Here is a 24,674-nt window from a genome sequence, read left to right as displayed (position 1 = left end):
ACTCTTGTCCTGCCCATGACAACCTAACTGTTAATTGCAGTTGCAGGTGTTTATCACTGTGCAGACAGTGAACTGGAGACCCCTTCATGTAATCCAATAACTGCTTTTGAAAATCTTGGCCATAAAGCTGCAACCTGCTCTGGGAGGTATCTCCAGCTAAGAGAGGACAAACTCTACAGAGCTCTTTAGGGATGGAAGACTCAACAGGTGTCTGATTGTGTGTAAGCTGTGGTTAAACACAGCATTTTGCGACCTCTAAAAGAGGAGGGAAAAGCAGAAAATAAAAGAGAAAGCAGCCCTTGCAGTTACACAATGGTGGAAAACCAAACACTCTATTTTTAGGCATAAAAAAATCAGTCCTCAGACTGGTGAGTTATCAGGGAGGTGTCTTTAGCAAATACAGCCTCTGCCTGTGTTCACCACCATGATATAATATTTTCCAGATTACCAATTTGCTTGATGCTTGTTTTGAAACAGTTTTCCTTGTTCCTTGTTTCGTACCATCAGAGGTACAGCTGACTTTCTGTAGATGAACTGACTGCTGAGAAAACTGGAGTAAGGCTGAGAAAACCCCAGTCCTGCACGCTGATACCTAACACGGCCCATGAGTCAACCTCGTCAGCTGCAAGAACTTACTGCCCATTTTGTATCTTTGGAAATCCAGTCTGTAAGAATGGCAGGGAATGTTCATTGAAACATTAGCATTTTTCAACTTTAAGAAGGATACCAAGGACTGTGCAAAAAATCAGCTGTAACAAAAAAAGGCCAAAGTACACTGGTTTTTAAATAGGTGAAGCTGGACACAAGCAGAAGGAAGCACACAGGTGATGAGGCAGTTCAACCTAATGCTGTGGAGCTGCAGCTGAAAGAAAATGTTTTACATGAGGCAGGGAAGCACCCAAACAAAACTGAACAGAAGTTACTGATTCAAAAGAAAAGATCAAGTTTATCCTTTCCAAAATGTAGACTATGAAGGCAGATTCTTCTGGGGGGGGAAAGGCACCCAGGTTGGTAGTTAGAGAACAGGGTAGGTAACTCCTTCAGCCTCTCAGCTTAGCTAAGGACAATAAACAGCAGCTTCAGAACTGTCCTCTGCATAATCACCACCTAAGTGTGCAGGATTACAGGAATAAGTGCAATGTCAGGGACCTCTCGGATGAGGGATAACACTAACCCCGGTAAGCTCTTTGCTGCAAGTGGCAGATGCCTCTGTTTGCTTCTAAACTTTAAAAACTTATTTTAAATATCAAACAAAATTATGAGGAAAACAGAAAATACTCTTCAAAGCACAGGGTTTTTTTGAAAAGCTAATGTGCCTGCCTTGATTAATCATGAGCTGAAAGCAGTACTTGATGACTGGTGTATGCTTCAGTTAACACTAGTTCATAAAACCTGGCTTGACAGAAGTATAAGATAAATTAATCACATAATATAAAAGTCGAAAGATGTGCCAGCTGGCTCCTGCTCAAGAACAACCACAGCACCTCACAGCACCTCTGAGCAGGCAGAAAGAATGCAGCAAAGCAACGGAGCAAGCGGGCAGCACAGCATCGAGCCGTTCTCAGGTGTTACTGACTCACTTTAGAACACAGCTCCTGACAAGGAGACTACTCACACGTTTCAAATAAACATAAGGCTGGCTTTGATGATGGGCACTACACTGCGGAGCATAAAGCTAAAGACTCATTCTTAACCTTTAAGGCCAAGGACTCTCATTATAAATATTGTGATGCTGAATGTCTAAGACTCACAGCCACTGTGCTGCCCCTTCCGTTTGCATCTTATCAGAGCTTTACATGAAGGCACAATTTGTAATGCCAAGTTAAAAGCTATTCATAAAAAAGAAACTGTTCGCCTTAAAGATCACAGTGGGTATTATTTGCTCCTCCAAAACAGTGAGCAAACTTGTTCTTTACAGTATCAGAGTAAAGATCACTTCCTTACGACATCTGAAAACGAGCCAATAACCATGGAAGAGATGGTTTTGTTTAGCATCAAATTCTTCAGCTCACATGTCTCTGAACAAAAAGCAATGCCTGTGACATAACGAATCAAGTGAAAAAGAGTTTACAAAGTGCTAAAGCTAAAGAATGATTTAAAGAATATTCAGTTATTGACAAATGGTGCTAAGCAAAACCTGGCTTGGGATGGAAGCATTCTATTCAATACCCACAGGGCTCAAATGGCTTTCAGTGGCAAGAGTGATCTGAAATCAGTAAACACCTGACATAACAATGTGATCAGAAACATGTCTTTCCCCGTGGCAAGTGCAGAATGCAATCCTGTATTTTAGATAAACCACAAATTTATAGTCTTTTCCATACCAAAACCTGATATGAACAAAATAAAAAACAAAAAAAGGGATGATTTTCACTACACAGAAAGCTTCTACACGAGGCTCTGAGGCTGCAAAAAATCAAAAGCAGACTCCTGAACATTTCCATGTGGGATTAAGAGCAAGATCCTATATACTAAACAAAACCCACTGACTATCCTACTGCTGTTGTTCCAGCTTTTCTAGCCACATTACTGCCGTATTTGTTGTGTATAGATTATTTCCACACAATTTCAACTTTATGTTCCCAATGTTTTTATACATGTGAGTGTATGTGTGTATATATATATATGTAAGAATGTAATAGCACCAAATCTGGTTCTGTCCTTAGAGCATTGTAAGTCTATAACCTGGAGCTACCAACTAAGAACCTTTTCCTCATTTTCCTCAGCTAAATCATGATCTAAATGTTTCTCCATACCTCAAGAATTAAAAACATGCTCCATGGCTATCAAACAGAAGTCTCCCAACTGTCTTTTCCTTGTTTTAATGTTTGTCTTACACAAGTCTCCTGTGAACCTCCCTCTAGCTTAACTGATTGTTGCCTGTACATAACCTTTGGACACTTCATTCCACTCACCTCCTCTAAGTGTAGAGTAGTAATTAGAAGTTATTGACTCAAGGGCTTACAGTGACCAGCTGTAAAACTGTTGTTTCCAGAATGTAATTATTACATTTCTGTAAACACCCTGAAACCCTCAAGCTAATGCATGGCCAGGTGATACTATGCCACACTGAAAGTGATGCTGGTAACTGAATGCTTCCTGTAGGAGTGGGCCCAACAGAAAAACAGGCCTTTGACATGACTTTCTGATGGGCCCTTAATCATTACTCTATATTCTTGCCAACAGTATCTTATTTATCAAAACTGGCATGATACACAAGTACAGAAATGGGTTCCATTTCAAGGAAGAAGAAATGAAACCAATGAATAGGCTTGTCCCTTTTTACTGCTATGATCCATCATTGCCTAATAAGCACTGTGACCTTCTGTCTTTCAAACTCTGCAATAGTAATCACAGTATACAACACAGTCTCTTTTATCCCCTATTACTTAATTTGCCCCCAACATCTTTATTTTCAGAGATTCTGGATATAGAAACACAGATGCACCAGTGTATTTGGTGGCAATATTTTCTTTCCAACTGCCAGAGAACCATGGAGAACACTAATCAGCAAAGTGTCCCCTGTGAGCAGCAGGAACAAAGTCATCCCCGTGACTGTGCAACTGTTTCCTCCAGTGGGTCCTGTGAGAGCCACTGGCAGCTAATCAGGAGCACAGTGGCACTGACAGCAAAGGGGACACTGGTGGGACAGAGAACAGCTCTTCAGTCTCAGCAAGACTGGGTGGCTCAAACAAAGGTGACCCTGGGTACTACTGAAGAGAACTCAATTCACCATGTAAACTCTTAGGTCAAAGGGATCAGTGAGTGGTAAGCTAGGGCAATGAGGCTAATAGAAGATCTTTGATCTCAAATTATGCTGTTGAAGAACAGAATTTATATATCTTGAAAACAGAAACCTCATGAAAATAGAAACCTCAGCTATGCAGCTGAATGACTCCTCAGCACAGTCATTACAGAAGAATGACTGCCAGACACTGGGGTTACTTTCACTATTAAAAGGAAGTAAATAGTGGTTTACATCATCTCTCCCCTCCGCCAAGATAATTATTCATAACAGGGTAAATGTTACCTTCACATGAGATTTCATTCTCTGAAAAGCTTTGTTACGTTGAAAATCAGATTATGCTTGTATGAAAAAGAACCAAACAAAACCCCTCAGACACCTCATCTTACCTTACACCTGAATCACTGCTGTCACAATATTTAGTCAGGATGTCTCCTGCCTCAGCAACCACGTTCTCCCTCTGCACCCAGCTAAAATTTGCACTCTTTACCAGTTCCCAAAGTCTAAACCTCACAGATCCTGGTCCTACCATATCAGTTACATCTATCATACCTTTGGTGTGGTGTTCCCATGCTCAGCTGGCACCTCAGCCGTTTGGGAGCTGCAGACATGCCACGGCAGCACCTTCCAGTTCCTTGGTGCTTTCCCTCTTGAACTATCCATAAATTAAACAACAGGCATGTAAGGATAATTGCATGTGTCCAAGTCATTCTATTTCGTAACTGAACAAAACTATGTCTCACACTACAACAAGTCAGACAATCAAAGCAACAGAGGGATGCTGAGCACACTACATTCACAGTTCAGGAAACTAGGATGGTTCCATACACTGTTAATCCTGCAGAGTCTGAGAGTTTTCACTGTTGCACTGATATAAAGTTCAGTGCATCCCCATGCTACGGACCAAATATATATAATGTAACTGGAGTACAGCATGGGTCATCCATCTGCTGTTCTTGATTAGAAGTAACACATTCCAGTATCTACTCTCAAATCTTTTAGCATTACACTGTTCAGTTTCACATTGGATATTCCTTGTCAGCTGCCAAGGCTGAAGTTTTCTGTGCTCTGCACCAAATTATTTTGAAAGCTTAAACCAGAATGATTGCACTTTCCAAAAAATGTATTTAAGCAGAAAAACAAGTGGCTTTTCTCACATGAAGGAGAAAAATTTCCACCTTACACGCTGTGGAGAAACGCTATTAGCTTCCTGCTTTATCTGAAATTCAGCAGAGGGACACCCCAGCATAATGTCAGAGTATCTCCTGATAGACCTGTCAGGAAAGGATTCAAGGAAAAAGAAGTGGGGTAGAGGGACAAGATGAGAGAGAAGATAGAAGGAATATATAGAACAGGAGTAAAGTTGAGGGTGTTAAAGGTGATGTGAAAGATGTGGGAGTAGAGAGAGGAACAACAGTGGTGATGGCAGAGAAAAAAAAACAACAAAGGAGAGGAGCTCTTGAAGAGGGGGCTTAGGGTTAGCAGAGACAAAGGAATTTTTTGATACAGTACTTTATGCTATAAATGGTCACTAATGGCCTCCATTTCTTTTATGGCATTTGTCAAATCCTTGGTGCTTTGAGCGAGGATTTTCTTTTTGTTTCTTTCATGGCTGAATGAAAACCAAGTAAGAATCTAACAGCCTAAAAAAGGACGAGCTTCACCACTTGAGCTCTGCTCTGGCAGGTGCGGAAGCTCTGCAATTCGGAAACGGAGAAACCAACCTGAGGACTCGGGCAGACATCACAGCAGGCACTGCCACCTAGAGGCACAAGGTTCCAAGTGCAGCTAAAAGCAAAGGTCACGTTTCAAAAGGGAACTCATCCCCCAAATGAATTTTATTTATATTATTGGTATTTCTACTGAGTTTTCCCTGATCCAAATCTGTTAGGGCAGTGGACAGATGGTCTTTTTAAGAAGGACATGGACTCCCACTTTTAAAGGACATTTATTTGTCGTGAAGGCCTCTGTACAACATTGCACATTGCAGTAATTAAACCATTCAGTGCACAAAACCTCGCTGAGTGGTGCCTGTTTTCATGCAAGTCTAGAGCTCAGGCTGACAGGCACCTATCCTTAAATTAGAAAAGGCCACCACTAGTTCAACTGCCAACCTACAGTGAAGAATGAAGAGCTACCCACAGCATGGACAGGCAAGCGGGAAATACTATGCTTCAGGTTTCAGATGGGCTTGGAAGTTAAGATCTTCCAGATGAGCTGCTGTAATTCAGATATGAACACCACACAGGGCACTATTTATTTCTTGTTAATGACGTGTACTCCATTACATCTGTATTCTCAGTAAGTTTTCCTGAGAGCTCTGTATTACTTAGAGTTCAGACAAGTTTGGCCTTTAAGCTAAACTTGTGGTTATACAAGCTAATACTTTGAATCTAGAGTGTGCCTTTTAATCTACAAACCCAAATAGCTTCAGAAATATTAACTTAGCTTCATGATAACCCAGTGAGACATAAATTACTATATTTGTATTATCCAAGGCAGCAACTATACTACAGTACTGGGCTTGACTGCAAGTCCTCTAAGATTCTTTACCAATGACATTCTTGTCTTCATCATCTTCTTCTACTTCTGTTTTTTATACTAAAGAAAGAAAAAAAAAAGGAAACAATTATTTGTGGGAAGAGCACATAACCAGAAGCCACAGTTCATCCTGACATGGGTTTACAACCCTCTTCATGATCTACATAAAATGATCTCAGTTTCCTTTAAGCTGGATTGAAATTTGATAGGCTTTCCCTCTACACTATAACAATAATGCTGCTGAGCAGGCACTAGTGACCTGACCTTCCTCTCAGCTCCAATTCCAGTTTCCAACGGAGCAGACTACAGTCTCTGTAGCAGAATCAGAATGAGGCTTTTCATAATTATAGGGAGAATAAAATCAGATCCAGGCCCAGACAGTTATTTCCTAGGCTGTAACTGCTGGGATTTGGCTACTGCTATAATTTTATAATCTATGAGTAATCTCTGCTTTCTCCTGTAACAATTCTCATTTGGATTTCATGGACTGGCAGAGAAAAGGACTTAACAGTCATTTAGTAAATTAAATCACAGATATTTAGAGCAAGCTGAACTTTTGACTTGTTTCATTATACTCTGAGAAATGCATGGTTAAGATATCACGCTCCCAACCAGATTTAGATCCAAGGAAGTATAGGTGACTCCAGCTATCTAGTGGTAAACAGCCTCCACTCTTTTATCTAGGACACCAGTGTGAGTGCCATCTTTCAGTGCTGTGACAGTGAAGAGGCCTGTCTGCTGGGTGATAACTAGCACAGGAACACCAGCTACCAGAGATTTGTCCCCCCGTTGTCTAACCCTGATTTGCACAGCCACAGGCAGGATCCAGGAGAAAAACAAATGGTTCTGGAAGTTTAGGAAAACTCACTAAGAGAGGACAGATCCCTGCCAGGAAAGTACCCGATGAACAGCAACAAACTGTGGCTTGCAAAACATTGTCCTTTCCCCTTTCTGATGTACTTACTTTATTCATGACCCAGTCAGCATCTTCAATGGCTCTCTTAATAATCTGTTGGATTCGCTCAGGATCATCTTCATCAGCATGAACCTTGAAACTCTGCAACATTAAAGTGTTACAATGAGTAGCCAACAACACTTGTCAGAATAAGGATCCCTTTTAAATCGCAAAGAAAGTATTTGAAGCAAACAGTTATCTGAAAAGATACAAATACACATTGTAGGACCTGGCTGTGCTATTTCCACAGCAAGCCTGGTCGAATGTGATTTCCTATGAAGTATTTTACTGCTTTCATACATCAGCAGAAAGAAAACCCCAGCAAACTTTAATTCAGAACAACAGCTGAAATTGTCTGGTACGTTAAAACTAGAAAGACACAGGACAACAGGTATGACCAAAGGCACGAAATCACTTCCATATGAGCAACTGGAAGAGATTTACCCATCTGGGAGACCTGAGCGGTGGGGGGAAATACAGACATGAAAATGACCAACAAGGAACCAATAAGCTTCACCATACAAGATGTGTTTAAATGAGTAAGGAATGATTGTCCACTCTATTGACTAACAAGGATTAGAGATGAGAACCATGGAAAAACCACAAGGTTTCATATTCAAAGCAAATAAGAAGAAATGCTCCTTCATATATTCCCAGTATAATCACTCAAATCCACTTGTGTCTCAGGCTTGGAGAAGAATCATTTGTTAAGTGCCAGGAGTTACAGAAGTTGGTCCAACCCGTAGGAGGAGAAAACCAGAACACCGCACAGGGCTCATTTCCACCATGAGAAAAGCAGTCTGTTTCTCACCTGCCTGATTGCATGTCTGTAATGCTGCCGAATGCTCTCTTCAGGAAGCTGCTTACAGCATCGGAGTAGGTAGCGATACAGCTGCCGAGAGTTCTGAACTAGTTCAGCGTTTGGTAGCGGGGGCATCCTCAAGCCTTGTAGCTGCTGAAAATGAAACAGATCACAATACCTCATGAACTTTATTAAGAGCACAGGAATAAAAGTGTAAAGGAACTTTACAGCAAGAAGGGCGCCAGCAAATTAAGGTTCAGCAGCGTAACTTGAAGGAACTTCACAATACGAAATGAACCAGAACCTGCTTAGTTGGACAGATAGAGGTTAGCTGTGATTCATCACGGTATTAAAATACAAAAGGGTGCAGTTCATGCAAGATCACTTTACCATGATAATATTCAGGTGTGCTGCAATATTATTTTTCTCAGTTTAGAGACCCCTGTGTAGGCTGCTCTCAGTGTACAGAACAGCGTCGTGGCCCTGAGAGGGTTTTCTACTTGATAAGCCTTGATTCATGGAAACTCCCAGTGCCTCCCCTGAGCATCCATGGGGGTCCATCCCCATGGTGACACTGTGCAATGAGAACACTCATAACCGCTACAAGTGGTGATGGAATTGCATAATATTTCCTAGTGCTGTCATTCTCTCCAGAACATCTTGTGAACTGGCCTAGGAATGTCAGGCTTTAGCTTGAAATAACATGCATAAATATAGAAGACAGGCAAAACCAGATAGGTTTGAAGTTCTCCATTTTTCTGGTAACAGGAAAAGAACAAATCCCACAGGTTTCACCTCCGTGGCTGTACTTCCATATTGTATCACTCAGTCCATCCAAGCTATATAAAGTGCTAATCAAATACTGTGACTTGTCATTTAACAGATGGTTGCCATCTGCAGAAAGCTAAATTAACATTCAGAAAAAGCACTTCTACATCAGTACTCTAAAGAATAAAGATAATAAATAAGAAAGTGAATAATGAAGTAGGTGTGTGGCATTATTTTAGCACCTGTTATGACACTTACTTATTATTTGGAATTATTTTTTTCCTTTTTTCAAGTAATTTAAGTCCTTTGGCCAAATCTGTTCCAGAATAGAGCACTGCAGCTATTGCATGCCTGGGTTGCCTATTTGCACAGACTGGTTCTTCTTGCAGTGGGGCAAATCTCATCTCTATGTACCTATAAAATACATAACGGGCCATGTACTACTGTAATCTGCATTTTCAGTAAAGCAAAATTTCACCTCAGATTATAACTAGATCTAAAACAGCACAGCTCTGGAGCTGTAACAACAGCTATGCTGATTTACAGTAGCAGAGGTCACTGAAAATCGCTAATGTCTTAGGTACAAAAAGCATGATTATTTTATGTGAAGAAAATGGCAACATTCTATGACAAAAATGTGTCTTATTCTTGAGGGATGACTCTCTACAAAGCTTTACTCAGAGCACAAAGTCACACCTGAGCACCTCGCAGTACTGGTTTTTGTCTGTTCCTTTACTGGATGGAGCGAAATCTATGCTATCTTGGTATTTGATTCTAACTATCTCTGGTCAAAAGTGACATCCTGTAAATAGCAAGGGAGCTGTTCCTGTGGCAGAGCTGCTTTTCCATAGGGAATGTGTGAGAAAAAGCCTTGCAATACTAGCATTATTCTCTGTATTGGAGCTGTGCCCATACTCTTCAGTCAGGGATTCAGGCTCCATCATGGTAGGCTCTATATATACACAGCTAATGAAAAAGTTTCTGCCACAAAGAATTTACAAGGCAGACTAATGTCAAGTCACACGATGAGGCAGAAGGAGGCAGATGAGCCAAGCAGGTGGGATGGGAAGGGGAGGAGGTGGCAGCAGTATGAGCCTGGCTTTGAGGAGGCTAATGGAGCACACAGGGTAGCACACTCCCCCTATTCAGCAGGCAAGGGTTTCGAAGGACCTGCAGAAACAGTGAGTCGTAGCCTGGGTGTGATGGAAGCCCCTCAGGAAGGCTCTTATGACACTGCAGGAAAAGCTCTCCCAGCCTCCAGGGGAACAAGAGGACTGCCTTAAGGAAGTACTTAACAGGGACAGGGCTACTACCTCATTAACTGAGGATGTGAATGACTAAGATATACAATAGGCTTAATAGGCACACACCTTGGAATAACATGTCAGGATCCCTTTCCTGCTTAGTCATACTGACATCTTTCCTTACATCTGAAATGTGTGTTGCACAGTTCATTTTCACAAGCTCATTTTCATAAGCAACACTTATCCAGGATAGATAAATGGGTAATGTCAATGTCAATATGGCTATTTGGAATCCAGGTGGTTTGTACCATGCTGGTAGTGCCCCATCCAGTGCAAGAAGGACTAATACACATCTCAGAAGGGCAAAAAAAAAGATCAAATTTAAAATTTAAGATAACAACCTTGACATGGTTATTACTAAAGTCTGGAATAAAGAACTTAGGGACTGAAGGAGTATAACATTTAGGAAGGATTCTATGGACAAAATGTAAGTGGCATTTCCAATTCTTAGTTACAGGTAGGTCAGAAGTAGATGGTGTTGACGGGAGTAAGTTTTCAAACATCCCCTTCTATCAGCACGACTGAGTGTTGTATCAGGACATTTTGTGGGCATGAAAATCTCACTTACTTTGCTCCTGGATTCTGTCATCACAACCTTTACCCTCTGCCAGCTATCCACTCCTCCCACAACTGATATACCCTAATGAAAGGGGACCTGCACTGGTCTCTGACAGGCCAGTGATGCACCAGTAAAGCTCATAGAGTCCTCTAATATCTGAACCTGACCACTGGTTTCTGCACTTTGAGCACTGTGGGGTGTGTCTACTTCTGAATACTCGGTATGTTCTATCAGTAAAGTACAAGAGATGAGGTCAGACTTCACTATGATCCCTCCTGAGAATTATTCACAGCCAAAATATGGTTTCCATTAGCTTTCATGGGCAATTAGAAACCCATCTTTCCATCATAAGGGCAATAAGTTGGCTCTATACTGCTGCTGCAATCTTTTAATTCTGTTTGTTTGATTCCAGTTCTGGTTTTTCATATTTGTTTAATAAAAACCATTCAGCCTCACACACACTACAGGAACTGGATATTGTCAAAAACCCCAACATATGCAGGACAAGAAGATGTTCCAAAAATGCAGAAATACAGATCAAGAGCTGATACTTCAAAACAGCCCTGGTCTGACTAGTCCCATTGCTGGTTCAATTTCCAAGCACCCAACTTGCGCTGATAATGGCTTTACCTAAGAAGTTCCATTTAAAATACAGATCAGGATGTCTCCAGGCTTCCAAATATTAGTATCTTGTTTCCTTACGATCTTTTTTCTCTAAAATATCATTTTCTGTTTGTAATGAAACCTATGCTGGGCACCAGCCCCATGCATTTTTTGGTTTAGATTCAGGTCTCTTTGGCATTTGAGTAGAGGAGGTGATGATAGTCTTGATAGTCAGTAGAGATCCCTCATTCCCCCCTCTGACCAGGAGAAAGACGCAACTCCAAAATGTGACTCAGACAATATGTAGACTGAATTATTCCCTGCCCTTGTCTCTGCTGAACACAGGAGCAGCAAACCAAGAACTGTAATATAGATCCTGCAGTTACAAGCCTAAATTAGGTAGGAAGATTCCAAGTCTGTGTCCTACTTTGAAAATAGAAACATAATCATAGAATGGCACAGGATTTGGCTTGTTACTTAACAAACACATTGCCATAGGTTCTGGGTATCAGCCAGTACAGAAATCCAGAATATGCAGTTGGATTCAAGTTGATCTGAACCTAAATTTAACTTTACACACAGGTTTTTTGGACTAGAGGCTTAGCTGGTAAGAACTGGTAGAGTTCCACTGACCCTAAGAACCTGACCCTGTATTTTACGTATTCCCACTAAAAATAGTGAAACATCCCAATTCAATACAGATCCCAAAATATACTATGGGACTAGAGCCAATTGGTTGAGTTGTTTCTAGGCTTTGATGTGTAAACTCATCATATGTCATTGTGCTCTAATTAAACTTAAGTGGAGCAATAGATTTCCTGTCACAAAAGCAGAGATCCCTCATGTGCTGGGAATGGGTAGGCCAGCTTGCTTCAGCTAAGCTCTGGGAGACAGCAAGAACACACTTACATAAACATATGAATATGGAAGGATTAAACTGATCAATGGAATTGTAAATGTTGTTTGGCTATAGATAAATGGGAATTTTCCACTGCAGTACCTTTCCACAGGGAATTGAGGAGCTGTTGAAGCCAAGTCAAATCGTGTGACAAATGCATTTACACTGATGAATTTTAGGGGAAAAAAATAAATAGATCCTTTACCTTCCCACAACCTCTGGACTTTGTAACAGACAAAGAATGAAGGTTTCACCAGGTCTTGCTGTCAAACACACGCTCCACGAGACTCCCATACTGCAAGAGAGAAATACACACATCCTGAGTTCTGACCGATTCAGAGCTCAAACATGCAATGATTTCTGTGACCTGGGTAAGCTCCACAGGGAAGTTTATTACCAGAAAGCTGGATTTTACTATATGTGTAACTCCAGTGTTTGCAATGTCATTTCCAGCGAACACTTCACTGTGAATCTACCACAGCACACGGAAAACTTGATGGTTATTGGGTAAAATGGACCTTTAATGAGAAATAATCTTGTGACCTGACCCATTATTCAGTTGGAAGGTACTGTATGAGTACAACTCAACAGTGAATAGATCCCCAAACAGGTAAGGCTGAACCCTGCGCTTGTACAGCCCAGAACATCAGAGCATTGGCATAGTTACTTCTGAAATTTGTCCCTTACTTAGCACAAAAGGACAATGAAGCATAGTAAGAATCTGTACTGTTGCCTTTTGTTCCAAAAACACCCCCCCATCACATAAATGTTACTGTTTTTTTCTGCCAAGAAAAAACCCTCGACCTCACACAATCTGGCTATAATCCTGACTAATAATGTAAATCCCCTCCTGATAACTTAAAATATCAGGCATAGCACAACAAACAAACTATCTAAACCAAGAATTGTTGAGTCAGAAATCAAATAATCCGCTAATTGTGCTTTTCTGGAATGGATGACTGTATAATGTCCCCATCAGAAGGCTGAAATCACATTTGCATTTAGATAAAGCCCTGTTTAAAAAGAGACAAGTATAAAAGGAGACACTGAGACTATTGTGGCATTTCTCTGCATTGCATAATGATTTACATTCCTGATAATGATATTCAGATAGTGAAGCAAAGACTGACCAAAGCCCATGAATCTTGCACTCTGCATTAGCAAGCCTGTCAATTGATCCAGTGTACAGCTGAACGCGGGTGACACTGCTGTGACACCGCCACCGCACTCTGCTGGGGTGTGCTGCTGTCAGGAGTGTTTTCCAAGCAAATCCCTACAGTTCAGTTAGAGTCTCAATCCCTCCAGACTGGTTAAACAGACACCAAAGCTGGGCCTCAGGGACTGGGAGTGTTAATTAAAGCACTGCAAGAGTTACCTGAGCTGTTGCTGCTTGGACACTGGCTTCCCCATCCCTCTCTTCCCGCACTGCACAGGCTGCAGATGTGCTTTCTTATTGCTTCAAAACATTACATTTTTAGAAGTTAGACTCAGGAATTTATGATTCCCTCCCCCAGTCAAACCTCATGATCTTTCCAGTACGGATTTTACACGATCCTAGCAGAGTAGCACAACATTATTAAAGTCCATTTTTAACAACAGGGAACCAAGACAGGCCTGGATTTGACTCAGTCTGGCCACTTAACTGATACAAAGCTATAGCCTGAAACACTGCCTCACCAGCTCACTGTAGGCGAGACAAGCACTCACCTCCACAGAACAAGAAAGATCCTGAGGTGCTGAATCCCACCCACCAAGTGGTATTTAACAGAATGGAGCAGAGTTCCCACAGCCTGCCTCAGCATTCTGACTACTTGTCCCATCTTTCCTGACAAACCCATGTTCACAACTGGGTTCTCCATTGGGGAAGGCACTGCCATTGCCATCCCACACAGAGCCAGGCACACAAAGGAGACATCCCCTCCTTTGGAGGGAAAAGAAATGGAGAGACAGAACCATTTGATACTAACTCCTGCTGTTTGCTCTGTGTAACTGAAGGTACATGTAGGATCCAAAAGCTGGTACCAGTGCTCAGAGATGGTCCAGGCTCTTGCTCTTGACTGTGTGCCATGCGAGTTGATCACACTGCATGTCCAAAGATAAATTCCTCCAACAAATGGATGTAAAGCACCTACTGAGTGGTATTAAGTTTAGTTTTAATTGGGAAGATGCTTTGGAAAATTTCCAGCAGTATAAGCACTCACAAAACAGCAGAGAAATGGACTGTTTCTTCAAACCTTTGTGTGATTTTAGCTACCTTGGGAATTTGGTGTTGAACTTGGAACTTCTTATACGGTTATTTAAGGTGACAAAATTATTTGTTATCCTCAAACTGTCCAATAACAGAATCTGCAAGAAAAAAATCACTAGTGAACTTACTATTAAAAATTCCTATTCAGGCTCTGTAATCTGCCCTGTTATGCCTTAACTGGACCTGCTTTTATTAGTCTGGATACAGGTTCCAAAAGTGCTATTTGTGCAAAATGAGATGCACAGGAAAGTAATAATCCAACTGCAAAAATAAGAATGAAATTGGAAGCCTCTTGAAACCTCTTTAACCACAAAACATCTTGGTTCATGTTTTGACATCAGTCCAGGAAGACACCCAAGTAGATGGCTGCTCCTCAGAAGGATGCTTACTCTTTTGTCTTCAAATCTGGCTAACTCAGTTCTCCCTTACAGGTTTCACAGGCTCCCAGCTGGGAAAGACCCATGACTCCAGGCTATAGCTTCTCAAATACACTTGCAGCTCACTGCAGCAGTGTCAGACTGTGCTGGTTTCAGTGAGCTAACTGCTTTCTCCGGTTATTACACTGCAGTGTCTTTCCTTTATTCCCAGTAGGTCATGGGAGAGTGACTGGTGTGATGGGTCCAGCCCAGCTCCACAGGCTCTGCTGCCCTGGGCAAACCAGTAAACACGTATCTCTACCAAGTCACATTCACTGACAGAGAGACAGAGCATCATGCAGCCCTGGGCCATGGCCTGCCCTGAGATACACCCCTCCTCCTGTATGGCTGAGCACGCACAATGCTGGAGTCACTTTCTAACACACACATCTCTCCAGCATGCTGGGCTTTTATCAAGATCTGCTGGTTTGATGTGATCGCTTTTGACGAGCTGTGGCCTGTCATTGTTGTGGATTTTGTCCTTTCTAAATCTGAGCTGTAAAGTCCTATTGCATGAATGACGATAGCCAGTCCTGTTCTGTTCACTTCTATTTCTGTTCTGCTCTGCTTTATGCTTTGCTTGATGTGTGAGCAGAGCCGCAGTGTCAAATGACAGTGCAGCAGCAGCACATTCTGGGGGCACAGCCCTGCAGTGTAGAGTTAGCTTACACAGTATCACTAGAGCATATGGGGGATTAAGAACTGGCTAAATGAGAGCGCTCAGATCTGTTGTTAACAAGGAATCACCACTGGCTGGACATCCTTGATGCAGCTCTATAGGATCAATATTAGGGCTGATGTTATTCAGCACTATCAGCAGTCGTCTCCCTGCCAGTTATAATTGGCAGAACTTGAGGATGACAAAGACTGCCAGAGCTGTGCATAATGACACCAGGGAATAACAGAGAAAGTGGTATGTATCCGGATAAGGTGGGCCCAAAGTTGTGCTTTAATACACCCGAGCATCACACAAACTACTCAAGTGCAGGTTATCCCCACACAGTCAGGAACCATAACCTAGAAGGAATAGTTCTGCAGAAAGAACTAGACAGTCATACCGGACAAGCAACTGAACATCAGTTCCCAGTGAGCTGCAAAAAATTCATAGTGATCTCTAAATGTATCAACAAGGAACCTATGAACAGTAGGAAAGACTTAACTTTACCTCTGAAAGTGCAGCAAAGCTCCAATTCATTTGCCATTCATTCATCCACATTAAATAAAAGAGAAAGTAAAGAAAGAATGGGCTGCCACTACCACAGCAGTTCATCCAGCCGCAGCCTGCAACTGAGAGCCCACTGCAAAGGACAAAAAGAGCTCCATGCACTTGAACCATCCCAGCAATCCTCATGCAGCGCAGGAGCTGTGAGGCACAGATGTGCTGGGCCAACACGAGCTGCCTGATGGAATGCAGAGGTTCCTGGGTCAGGTTTAACACCACATTACACAGAGTCAACCTGTACAATCTAGTTGTCCTCTGGTCTCAAACCCTGAACACACAGGAAGGTGCTGAACAAAGATCTGAGCACCCCGGCATGCACAGCACATATGAGAGCTATATCCTCAAGCTCTGAGAAGCAGTTTTCTTACAACTAAAGCATAAATTATATTTCATATTTGCACTCACTTTGTGATCCCCCTACTGCTGATATGGTGCAAAGCAACTGTAAGGAAATAGGAAATCAGACCTGTTTTTCTTAGTGTCCAAGTAAAAGCTTAGAAGATCTGTATGGTAAAGGAAAACTGAATATAGATGTAACCTAACAGGGTTATATAATGGCACAAAAGCTCTGGGGTTTGGCCACAAAAGACATCAAATTCCTGTCATGATGAAAACCACTTACATAAATTAACCAAAGCCACAGGGCACATGTTTTACCTTACACTTGTTCAGTATCGTGAAGCAGAGACATGCAATACATCAAACAGCAAAGAAAACACTGGGACTTTTGCAATCTAACACCAGTGAGGAAACCTGCTGCCCACACTGAGGCCAGATTACCCTGTTCTGGATAATTAATAACATGCTCAGGCTAATTAGGGTAATATTCTTTGGAGCATATTCGTTGAACATCAAGCTCAGGCAGCAATGGGAGAATTGGAATCTCCCTGTCTAGGTGCAAATCAAACCTCTCTACTTTGTTCTCCTGACTGACCTCTCCTGGGTTAAAAAGAGGCACAGACTCAAAGAACTTCATCTTCCCAGCTGCAAACTTCCCAGTTCAGCCACTGTCTGCATGAATTTTGCTCTCAGTGGCCCCATCTAAGTATTTATCTTTGATGCCATGCCTGAATATGAACTGAGTTATATCTTGGTGCTATCAGCTTTAAAACAGAACTACCCGTTTGCTCCTTCCTTCTTTGTAACTACTGCATTTGAAGTGTCCCAGTGCTCAGCTCCAATTTAGCAATCCCATGACAGTTCATATAACAACTTCCTGGCTGGGCTTCTATCACCTTCTAATACTGTTTGAATCATCACATTCTTGAAGAGTTTCCAAGGGGCACAACACAAGCTATCACAGATGTTGTTCAAGGACTGATCCCCAGCTGGCAGCAGAAGGTATGAAAGTTCTTTTGAAGGGGGCAAACACGCTGTCTGATTAATGACAACATTAATTCTGTGATCCATGGGTCATATAAGCTTGGGAAGAACGGTTAAGTCTTACGTAAGGTTTTGTCATGGCTCCTAATGATTGAGGAAAGACTGAAACTGTTAGTTTTACCTTCATGGCAAGATAAGCCTGTTCTGTTCATAAAGCCCAATTTTATCTTTGTTTTTAAAAAAGGAAAGAGGGTAAAAGCCCACAGTTGAAATGAGCAGCTCTCAGTGCAAGGGCTCTGCTTAGGAAAGTAGAAGCATAAAAGCTCTATAGCAGAACAGAGCCATGAGAAGGCAAAGAGACAGAATTTAAAGAAGCCAAAGCAGTCACTGTGAGCCACACAAAACCCCTGCTGTTTTGTTTTTAAACCAAGAATGCCCAACATACACCTCAACATTCCTTTAGTGCAAACATCATACCCAGCCTACAAGGGAAGAAAACCTGCAGCACAGCAGAGCTTTCCAGTATGACCTCTCATATTACTGGTCCACACAGCACATCCATCCAGTTCTAACTATACACACATAATCCCTGGGCTAAGGACGATGGTACTCGTGCAGTGCCCTGGTGCCTCCAGCTCACCCTGTAATCGTCCTTCCCAATATACATTATCCTTTCCAGCAGCATCAAGAAGCTGTCTCATTACTTCAAATCCACACCTGCTGAAATTTAGCATCTTCCAATCCTTTGCTCTCAATCCAAGTAATCATCTGAGCCAAAACCTTCCCTGGCACCAGCCCTGTCTGTGGTGGAATTATACCATGGATGAGTCTGGCCCACCACATCTTGAGCAAAATGCCTGTTCCTGGGAGCAATGCTTGCAAGCAGCAGTATTAGAGAACATTTAAGTCCAGGAGTCTTTAGCCTCTTAAGGGGGATTTTCACTGGTGCAGTTCCCTAATCGGGGATTGTTACCATACCAACAGCTAATCATGTGGGCAGATCCCTCCACCTCTTGGGAACGCTTCTGAGGTCTTAAAGCCATATCTCCAATTTTCCCAAACACTTGACTGCTCCTCTCCATGGCCTGGCCTACTGCAAAGAGAATCTGTTTCATAGGAAAACAAAGGAAAAGTCTGGCTAGCAACAAGCTTACTGCAGAAAAGGAATTCCCAGTCCTTGGCACCGCAGGTAAATGCTTCCTTTTACCCCTGACAAAGGCAGAGTTCTTTATGTCCCATTGCAGAGATTCACTGCAACACATCGAGACACCAGTGATTCATGCATCCCACTGCACTGTGTCTAGACCATGGATGCACAAGAAGAGACAACCCTTGCGCTTCATGGATCTCTGAGGGAAAATATCCAAGAAAACAAACTGCTCCAGAAAATTAAGCAGCTTCTCAAAGTCACACAACAAGAGCTGGGCACAGAAACCCCATTTCTAATTCTCAAGCCACCACCTTAGACAAGCAATTGTGCTATTATGTTTTACACAATGATTCACGATAGCATTCCTAATTTAAAAAGCCATCCTCTGAATCTCTGGAACCTATGTCCTCATTCTTTTTGATGTATGTCAGCTAAACCAGGCTCAAGATCCTCAATACATCTGAATTCTTATTAATGGTTCTTCTAGCTTTCTGGTTTTGACTGAGTGGCTCCATTTCCTCCTTTCTCAAGTACTTGGGTGTTGGCACACAATGCCACAGCATTCTTCTCCCCCAGCAGACAGCACATTTATCAACACTCATCTGAGCGAGCGAAGGTGGCAGGACAGTTCCGACTGGCAAAAGCACTTGATGGAAGAGGAGCTGCCTCAGCTTTCACCCATGATTCAGATCTGTTTACATTTTGTGAATCTCAGGAAAGGGGGGATGAAAAGCTCTGGTTCAGTTGAAGGCATGTTGTTAACCTCAGTGCTAATAATTAACTCAATTATGCTGAATTAATTTGATGTAATTATTGGTGATGGCGCAAAGACAGCGGCCTAGAGAAAGTTTGAGAGACAGGAGGAACAGAAGTCTGAACAATACAAAATACCCCCTAAATAGCATCTTTTTTTTTGCCAGCATGAGTCAAAGACACAGAATGAGTTCATTACAGTCATCTGGCTTCACACAACCCACCAAATTACCCCCACACCCAGACAAATAGCTGTGAAATCCAGCAAGTGAACTAGAATTAAAACATGCCCTGACGGATTTGACACAGCACTCAGCACAAGTGTCTTTCCCCATCCTATTATCTAAACAATACAGATTTAATAATATATTTAAGAGCTCCACAATGCTTCTCCTTTAACTGAAGACATTAATTAAGAACATTTTCTTGTTGTGGTGTTGTCAGTTGGGTGGGTTTCTGATGAACAAGCTGCAGAGCACTTATGGAGGCTTTTCATTTGATCTGCATTTTTTATCCAGTATTTTCAGACTTATTCAGTTCAAAACAAACAAATCCCATCTATAAAAACAAACACCTATCTTTCTCCTTCCCCATTTAATACTTCTGTGATTTGCTTTGAAGTGGTGTAACAAATGAATTCCTTGCTATGAAAACACACATTTTACTGAGGTATTTTTAATTCTCATGCACTAAATAAAGTCACTGGAGGAAGGAATCAGTTGTGATTGTCTTAAGTCTTAGGGAGTGGATTAAACTGAAAGAGTAAGTTCTATGTAAATTAACGCCTTAAGTATCACCAGAGTTGCTACAGGACACTCCCAGCTCCTCCCTCCACTCCTGGAGGAAGCACACCAAGAGTCTTACACTCCCATTTACAATAAATCTTCCATTACCTTGTTTCCATCAAGCTTCATCATGTACATGGATTTAGCACCATGGGTTGTTACTTTCCTGTTGTACAGAAATCAAAACTTAAGAGTTCAGATTACAGCATCACTATATTTAATATTTTACAGTCCTGGAGGACTGATAGCATCTAGCCCTGAAGGGCTGGGTGCCTTTGCCTGTCTAGCTTCAGTCTGAGATGCTACTTGACTTACATTTGTCATAATGCTGTAAATACACAAGCTTCTGAGCTTCCACTGCATTTGTCATCATCCTTGTGACAAGAATAAAAATATTACTTCTAACATCACCCATTCCCTGAGAGCAGAGACGTGTAGCTGTGAGAAAAGCTGTAAGAAATGAACCGTCTTTCTCTAATTTGCTAAGTAGGTGCTGCTGCCATGCCCACAGCTCACATCCGCATGAGTTCTGATGACTCTCAAATGCAGCTGATCTTTCAGAACTCATTTTAATTGCCATCAGGCTCTGAACAGACTCATTATTTCAAAGCAGGCCATATTACATGTATAATTTATGCATTTGATTTCAATAGATCTTTTTCTGCCCAGTTCAGAGAGGGCAAAAAGTGTTTTCCATAGGGAAGCTGGTAACGTTTCCTAAAGAACCAAACTGACTTTCCTCAAGAACAACTTGTTTAAAACACGATTTGTGAAGAGACACATTTTGAAGTTAATTTAGTGTGATGGATTGTCTGAAGTCTCCTACATTTATTTGGACAGCTACTGCAAGTTTTCTCTATGCATATTTACCAGAAACTAGCTTTAGTTTATGGAGCTGACAGTTACTGCTGGAAGTAGTTAGAAGAAATAAACTGAAATGGTAAATATTGCCATAGATGAATTTATGTCCAACATAAGGATCTGCAGTACTGGTATTGTATCCGTACTGGGACTCCATTTGGAGGAAGTTGCTCCAGGCAATGCCACTGAGGCAATGCTCCAGTCTCTAGTCCAAATTCTTGCCTTGTGTAAATCAGCACATTTCTATTGCACCACAGAAACTTGTTTTCCAGCAACCTGGATGGCTGAATAAAGCTATATGGGGTTTCAGACAATTCCTGCAAGTGACTGGGCTAAGCTGACATCCAAATTAACAAAGACTAGGCATTAATTCTTTTCTCAATCAAAGTAATTCCACTCAGGAAGCAATCCACCTGAAGGGGAGATGACCACAAAGGAGAGGGCAGCGGCATGTCCTGCCACAAGCTTGAAGGAAGCCCAGCTAGTCACATTTTAGCCAGCACCAAAGGAACAAGAGGAGATGCATGCGGTCTCTAAAACCACTTCACACCAACCCGACAATGCGAAGGGTGTCTGCGTAAATGAGGAGTTCATCAGCTGCTTCCTGCCACCAGCCCACGCCTCCATCCAGAGCTCCCTCTTTCACACCCCAGCTCTGCTTTTCACTTCTGTCGTCACAGACTTGATTTTCCCTTTCATGGATTTTTGCTGGAAAAAGCATCACTGCCTCAATTGTCTATTTTCAGCCTATATTTAAGAAAACCCTTTAGTTCCATTTGTAGCCACATCCTGTCTCAGCCTCCCCCTCTTTTTGTTCCTAAATATAAGGCTGATGCCATTTGATGTGACATGACAAAATAGCACATTTGCATTGGCAGAAACTTTCTCTCAACAGCAGTAATTAAAGGGAGTAGATGAGACATTGCTGAAATTGGTGTTTATTTAGCCTGAAAATAAAAGGCTTGAAGAGGACTTGAGAAAGATGTTCAAGTGTCACAAACCTGAAATTCATCGATGTGTACCTTTCTTTTACATGCTCCTTGCTGCAAAGCAAATGGTTGTTCAAACAATGCAATCGATTTAAAGAGATTAAAAAACCCCAGATATTTCTGCAGACCATATTCCTAACCAGCGAAAATCATTTAATGTGTTTCTTTGGATTATAAATAGTACCAAGACACTTGTGGTTACACAAAAGACAAGGTCATTCAATCTCTAACTTCAGAGTGCAGACTCCCAAATTGAGGAGCAGAGAACTGAGATCTCATTGACTACAGTGAAAATGAGGTGCTTAAGTATCTTCATTATTAGCTGAGCAGCAGCAAATAGCACTCACCTTCGCCTACAGCATGGGGTTTTGTTAATTGTGGGATGCAGGAACTCGGAAATGGCCCAGGGCTCTGAGTGCAACAGGATTCATACAGCAGATAAAACCCCACAGATCTACAAAACTTACGAAACAGTTTACTGTGTTTGGCTTTGCTGAATGTCCACTCTGCAGATACTTCACAGGATCAGACACTGTCAGCTTCCTGCACTGTATCCCATGATGGATGACAGCAGTGGAAGGCAGTGGTGGGAGGGAGAGCAATGTTTGGAAGTTGAGGGTGTTTTCTGGAGTTTTAGAAAGTAAGTTTAGTTTACTTAATCTGTGTGAAGCACCCACAGAGAAGTCTGATGAATGTTCCATAGGCCACAGGATTTAACACACATATGCTTTCAAGTGATACTTCCTGCTCTCAGAAGAATCTTCCTCCTCTTCTTGTTCACGAGGCTACTCTTTCAAATCCATCTGTGATTGGCACTACCACTCTGCTTAAAGCTGGCAGACCACATTCTGAGCAGGCTCATTTCCATCCTCACACAGATGGCATCAAGAATTGGGCAGGCCAGAAAAAAATCAGTTTGCATATTATGCCTCAGTTTTTTATGGGTCAGATTACCATTGAAAGCCATCAAAATGGCAACCCATATGTGATGTGTCTGCCATTGGAACCGAAGTGATACACCATCATAATCTTAACACGGCTGGTTAGAAAAAGTTTCATTAAACATTAATCAACCTCTGATAATTAAAAGTAAAAAGATATTTTTCTTTTGAACCAAATTTTGACTTTGACAAATCAAACAAAATAGCTCTGGTGAACCAAAAAGGGAAAGACATTATCACATCTTCATCCCTGAACAACTGCACAGGCAAGGCTCTCTTGGCAGAAGGTACTTTAGCTTCTATGCCAAAGACTCACTTGGTGAGTGAGCCAGGTGCAGATGTTGGCTGTGTAATCTCCTCTAACTTCTTTGTTCTACAAGCCAGAAAACTCTTCCCACAGCTTTGGGGGAAAAATGGAGGTATGAAGAGCTTTTTGTGTGTTTTCATTACTGCAAGGATATCAACTGTTTTAAAGACACTCCCATAGAAATAAGAAATGTGTTGTTAGCAATACACATAACTATTAATCATAGATTCAGCGGAGCATGGTGTCCTATGGATACTAAAGGGATGCTGAAACAAGGTAACACGCCTGGCATTCTGTTCCTGCCTCCTGCAGTAGCCTACCAGATACAATTGCTGGAATCCATGATCCACAGGGGGTATAATTCCAGATGCTCCAGCATCCATACTCCTATATTCACAGGGTTTAAAGCATGCAAGTCTACTCTTGTGAGAAATCAACCAAACATTAAAGACGCATTCTAAGCCTCTTGCTATGTTATCATGGCACCTGAAATTCAAACAACTGTTATGCTAAATAACAGCCAAGGCTACCACCCTTTGTCATTAGCAACGGGAAAATGTTTCCTTCCACATTTTATGGCCCCTCCGACTCCTCTACGTGATACCCTGGTTAAGATACTATACTGACACTTCAGGTGTTCATTCTCAACCAAATACAATACACACAGCAAGAGCAGATTCCCTCCACCATGCTGACATTCCTAATCTAGCTGCTGTCCTGACAGAAGTATGAAAATGTTGTTTCCTCTGGTATCTTTACTGGCAATTTGCAATTAGGTTTCTGCTACGGCATTTATCAGCATGGCTGGAACAGAGGGGTGTTCCTGAATACAAAGTGCTGGTTAGAAATCTCTCCTGCAAACACGGACATCATACAACACTTTTTTGGGATGGGGGGGCATTTTCACCTTTTTTCCCTGTGTGAGGCAAATGGGCTCCTAATGATTTTCATAGAAACAAACAAGAAATCACTTACAGCATTTGGAGCAAAGGAACTTCAATTATCTTCACAGATTACGTCTGTCCAAGTCCAACAGTAAGCAAGAGACCTGCAGAGAAGAATCAATTTTCATTATCTGTTTCTCCTCAACTCACTACTTAAAGTACCATCAATAAAGAAGTGCAGAGAAGCCCATCTAGAGCACAATTCATCAGTCTGTAAACCTGCACTTTTGTCTAACTGGTTATATTAAACTTGAATTCATGGCCTTGATATGAACAGGTCACTGCTTTTAGTAATCTACTCAGCAAAAACATTAATAACTACACTATAAGAAGATACAAGTAGAGAGATATTCCAAAGCACTCAGTGGAACTGAACCTTCAGTGTTTCCTGTCCTGAGTTCCTGAAGATAATGAAGCATTTAAGGAGACCAGCAGTTTCTAGTGTTTAGAGCTCTGTGCAATGACAAATTCAAAGATTTATGTGTCTGTCAGAGCAGAACACTGCTTTGGAAAAAGCGTTTATTGACATCAGGGCATCTAGTACCTCAGTAGAATTAAGA

General features: G+C 41.7%; 1 protein-coding gene across 3 annotated transcripts; it reads right to left on the bottom strand.

Moving 5' to 3' along the window:
* Positions 1-5,677: 5,677 nt before the first annotated feature.
* LYRM9 (LYR motif containing 9) lies at positions 5,678-24,218 on the bottom strand. Of its 3 annotated transcripts, none has more exons than XM_061363339.1 (5): positions 24,146-24,218; positions 12,381-12,470; positions 8,053-8,196; positions 7,251-7,343; positions 5,678-6,346 (listed from the first exon to the last, which is right to left on the bottom strand). In XM_061363339.1, the coding sequence occupies exons 3-5, from the start codon at positions 8,176-8,178 to the stop codon at positions 6,329-6,331; spliced, it is 237 nt and encodes a 78-aa protein (XP_061219323.1). In that variant the 5' UTR covers positions 8,179-8,196; positions 12,381-12,470; positions 24,146-24,218; the 3' UTR covers positions 5,678-6,328. The 3 variants fall into 3 exon arrangements, with proteins under 3 accessions (XP_061219323.1, XP_061219325.1, XP_061219324.1); XM_061363341.1 differs by having other exon boundaries at positions 8,053-8,193; XM_061363340.1 differs by lacking the exon at positions 24,146-24,218 and adding an exon at positions 20,181-20,238.
* Positions 24,219-24,674: the final 456 nt, after the last annotated feature.

The sequence above is a fragment of the Neopsephotus bourkii genome, unplaced genomic scaffold (assembly GCF_033783945.1).
Source record: "Neopsephotus bourkii isolate Nb327-2 ecotype Australia unplaced genomic scaffold, CSIRO-AGI_Nbou_v1 NB_1154, whole genome shotgun sequence".
Lineage (NCBI taxonomy): Eukaryota > Metazoa > Chordata > Aves > Psittaciformes > Psittacidae > Neopsephotus > Neopsephotus bourkii.
The sequence above is the reverse complement of the archived record's forward strand: the minus strand, read 5'-3'. Positions and strand labels throughout refer to the sequence as shown.

Coding starts and splice junctions, on each gene's coding strand:
- LYRM9 (XM_061363339.1), bottom strand. CDS start 8,178: ATGCCCCCGCTACCAAACGCTGAACTAGTTCAGAACTCTCGGCAGCTG. Junction 7,344..8,052: donor ACAGACATGCAATCAGGCAG/GTGAGAAACAGA, acceptor TTAATGTTGCAG/AGTTTCAAGGTTCATGCTGA.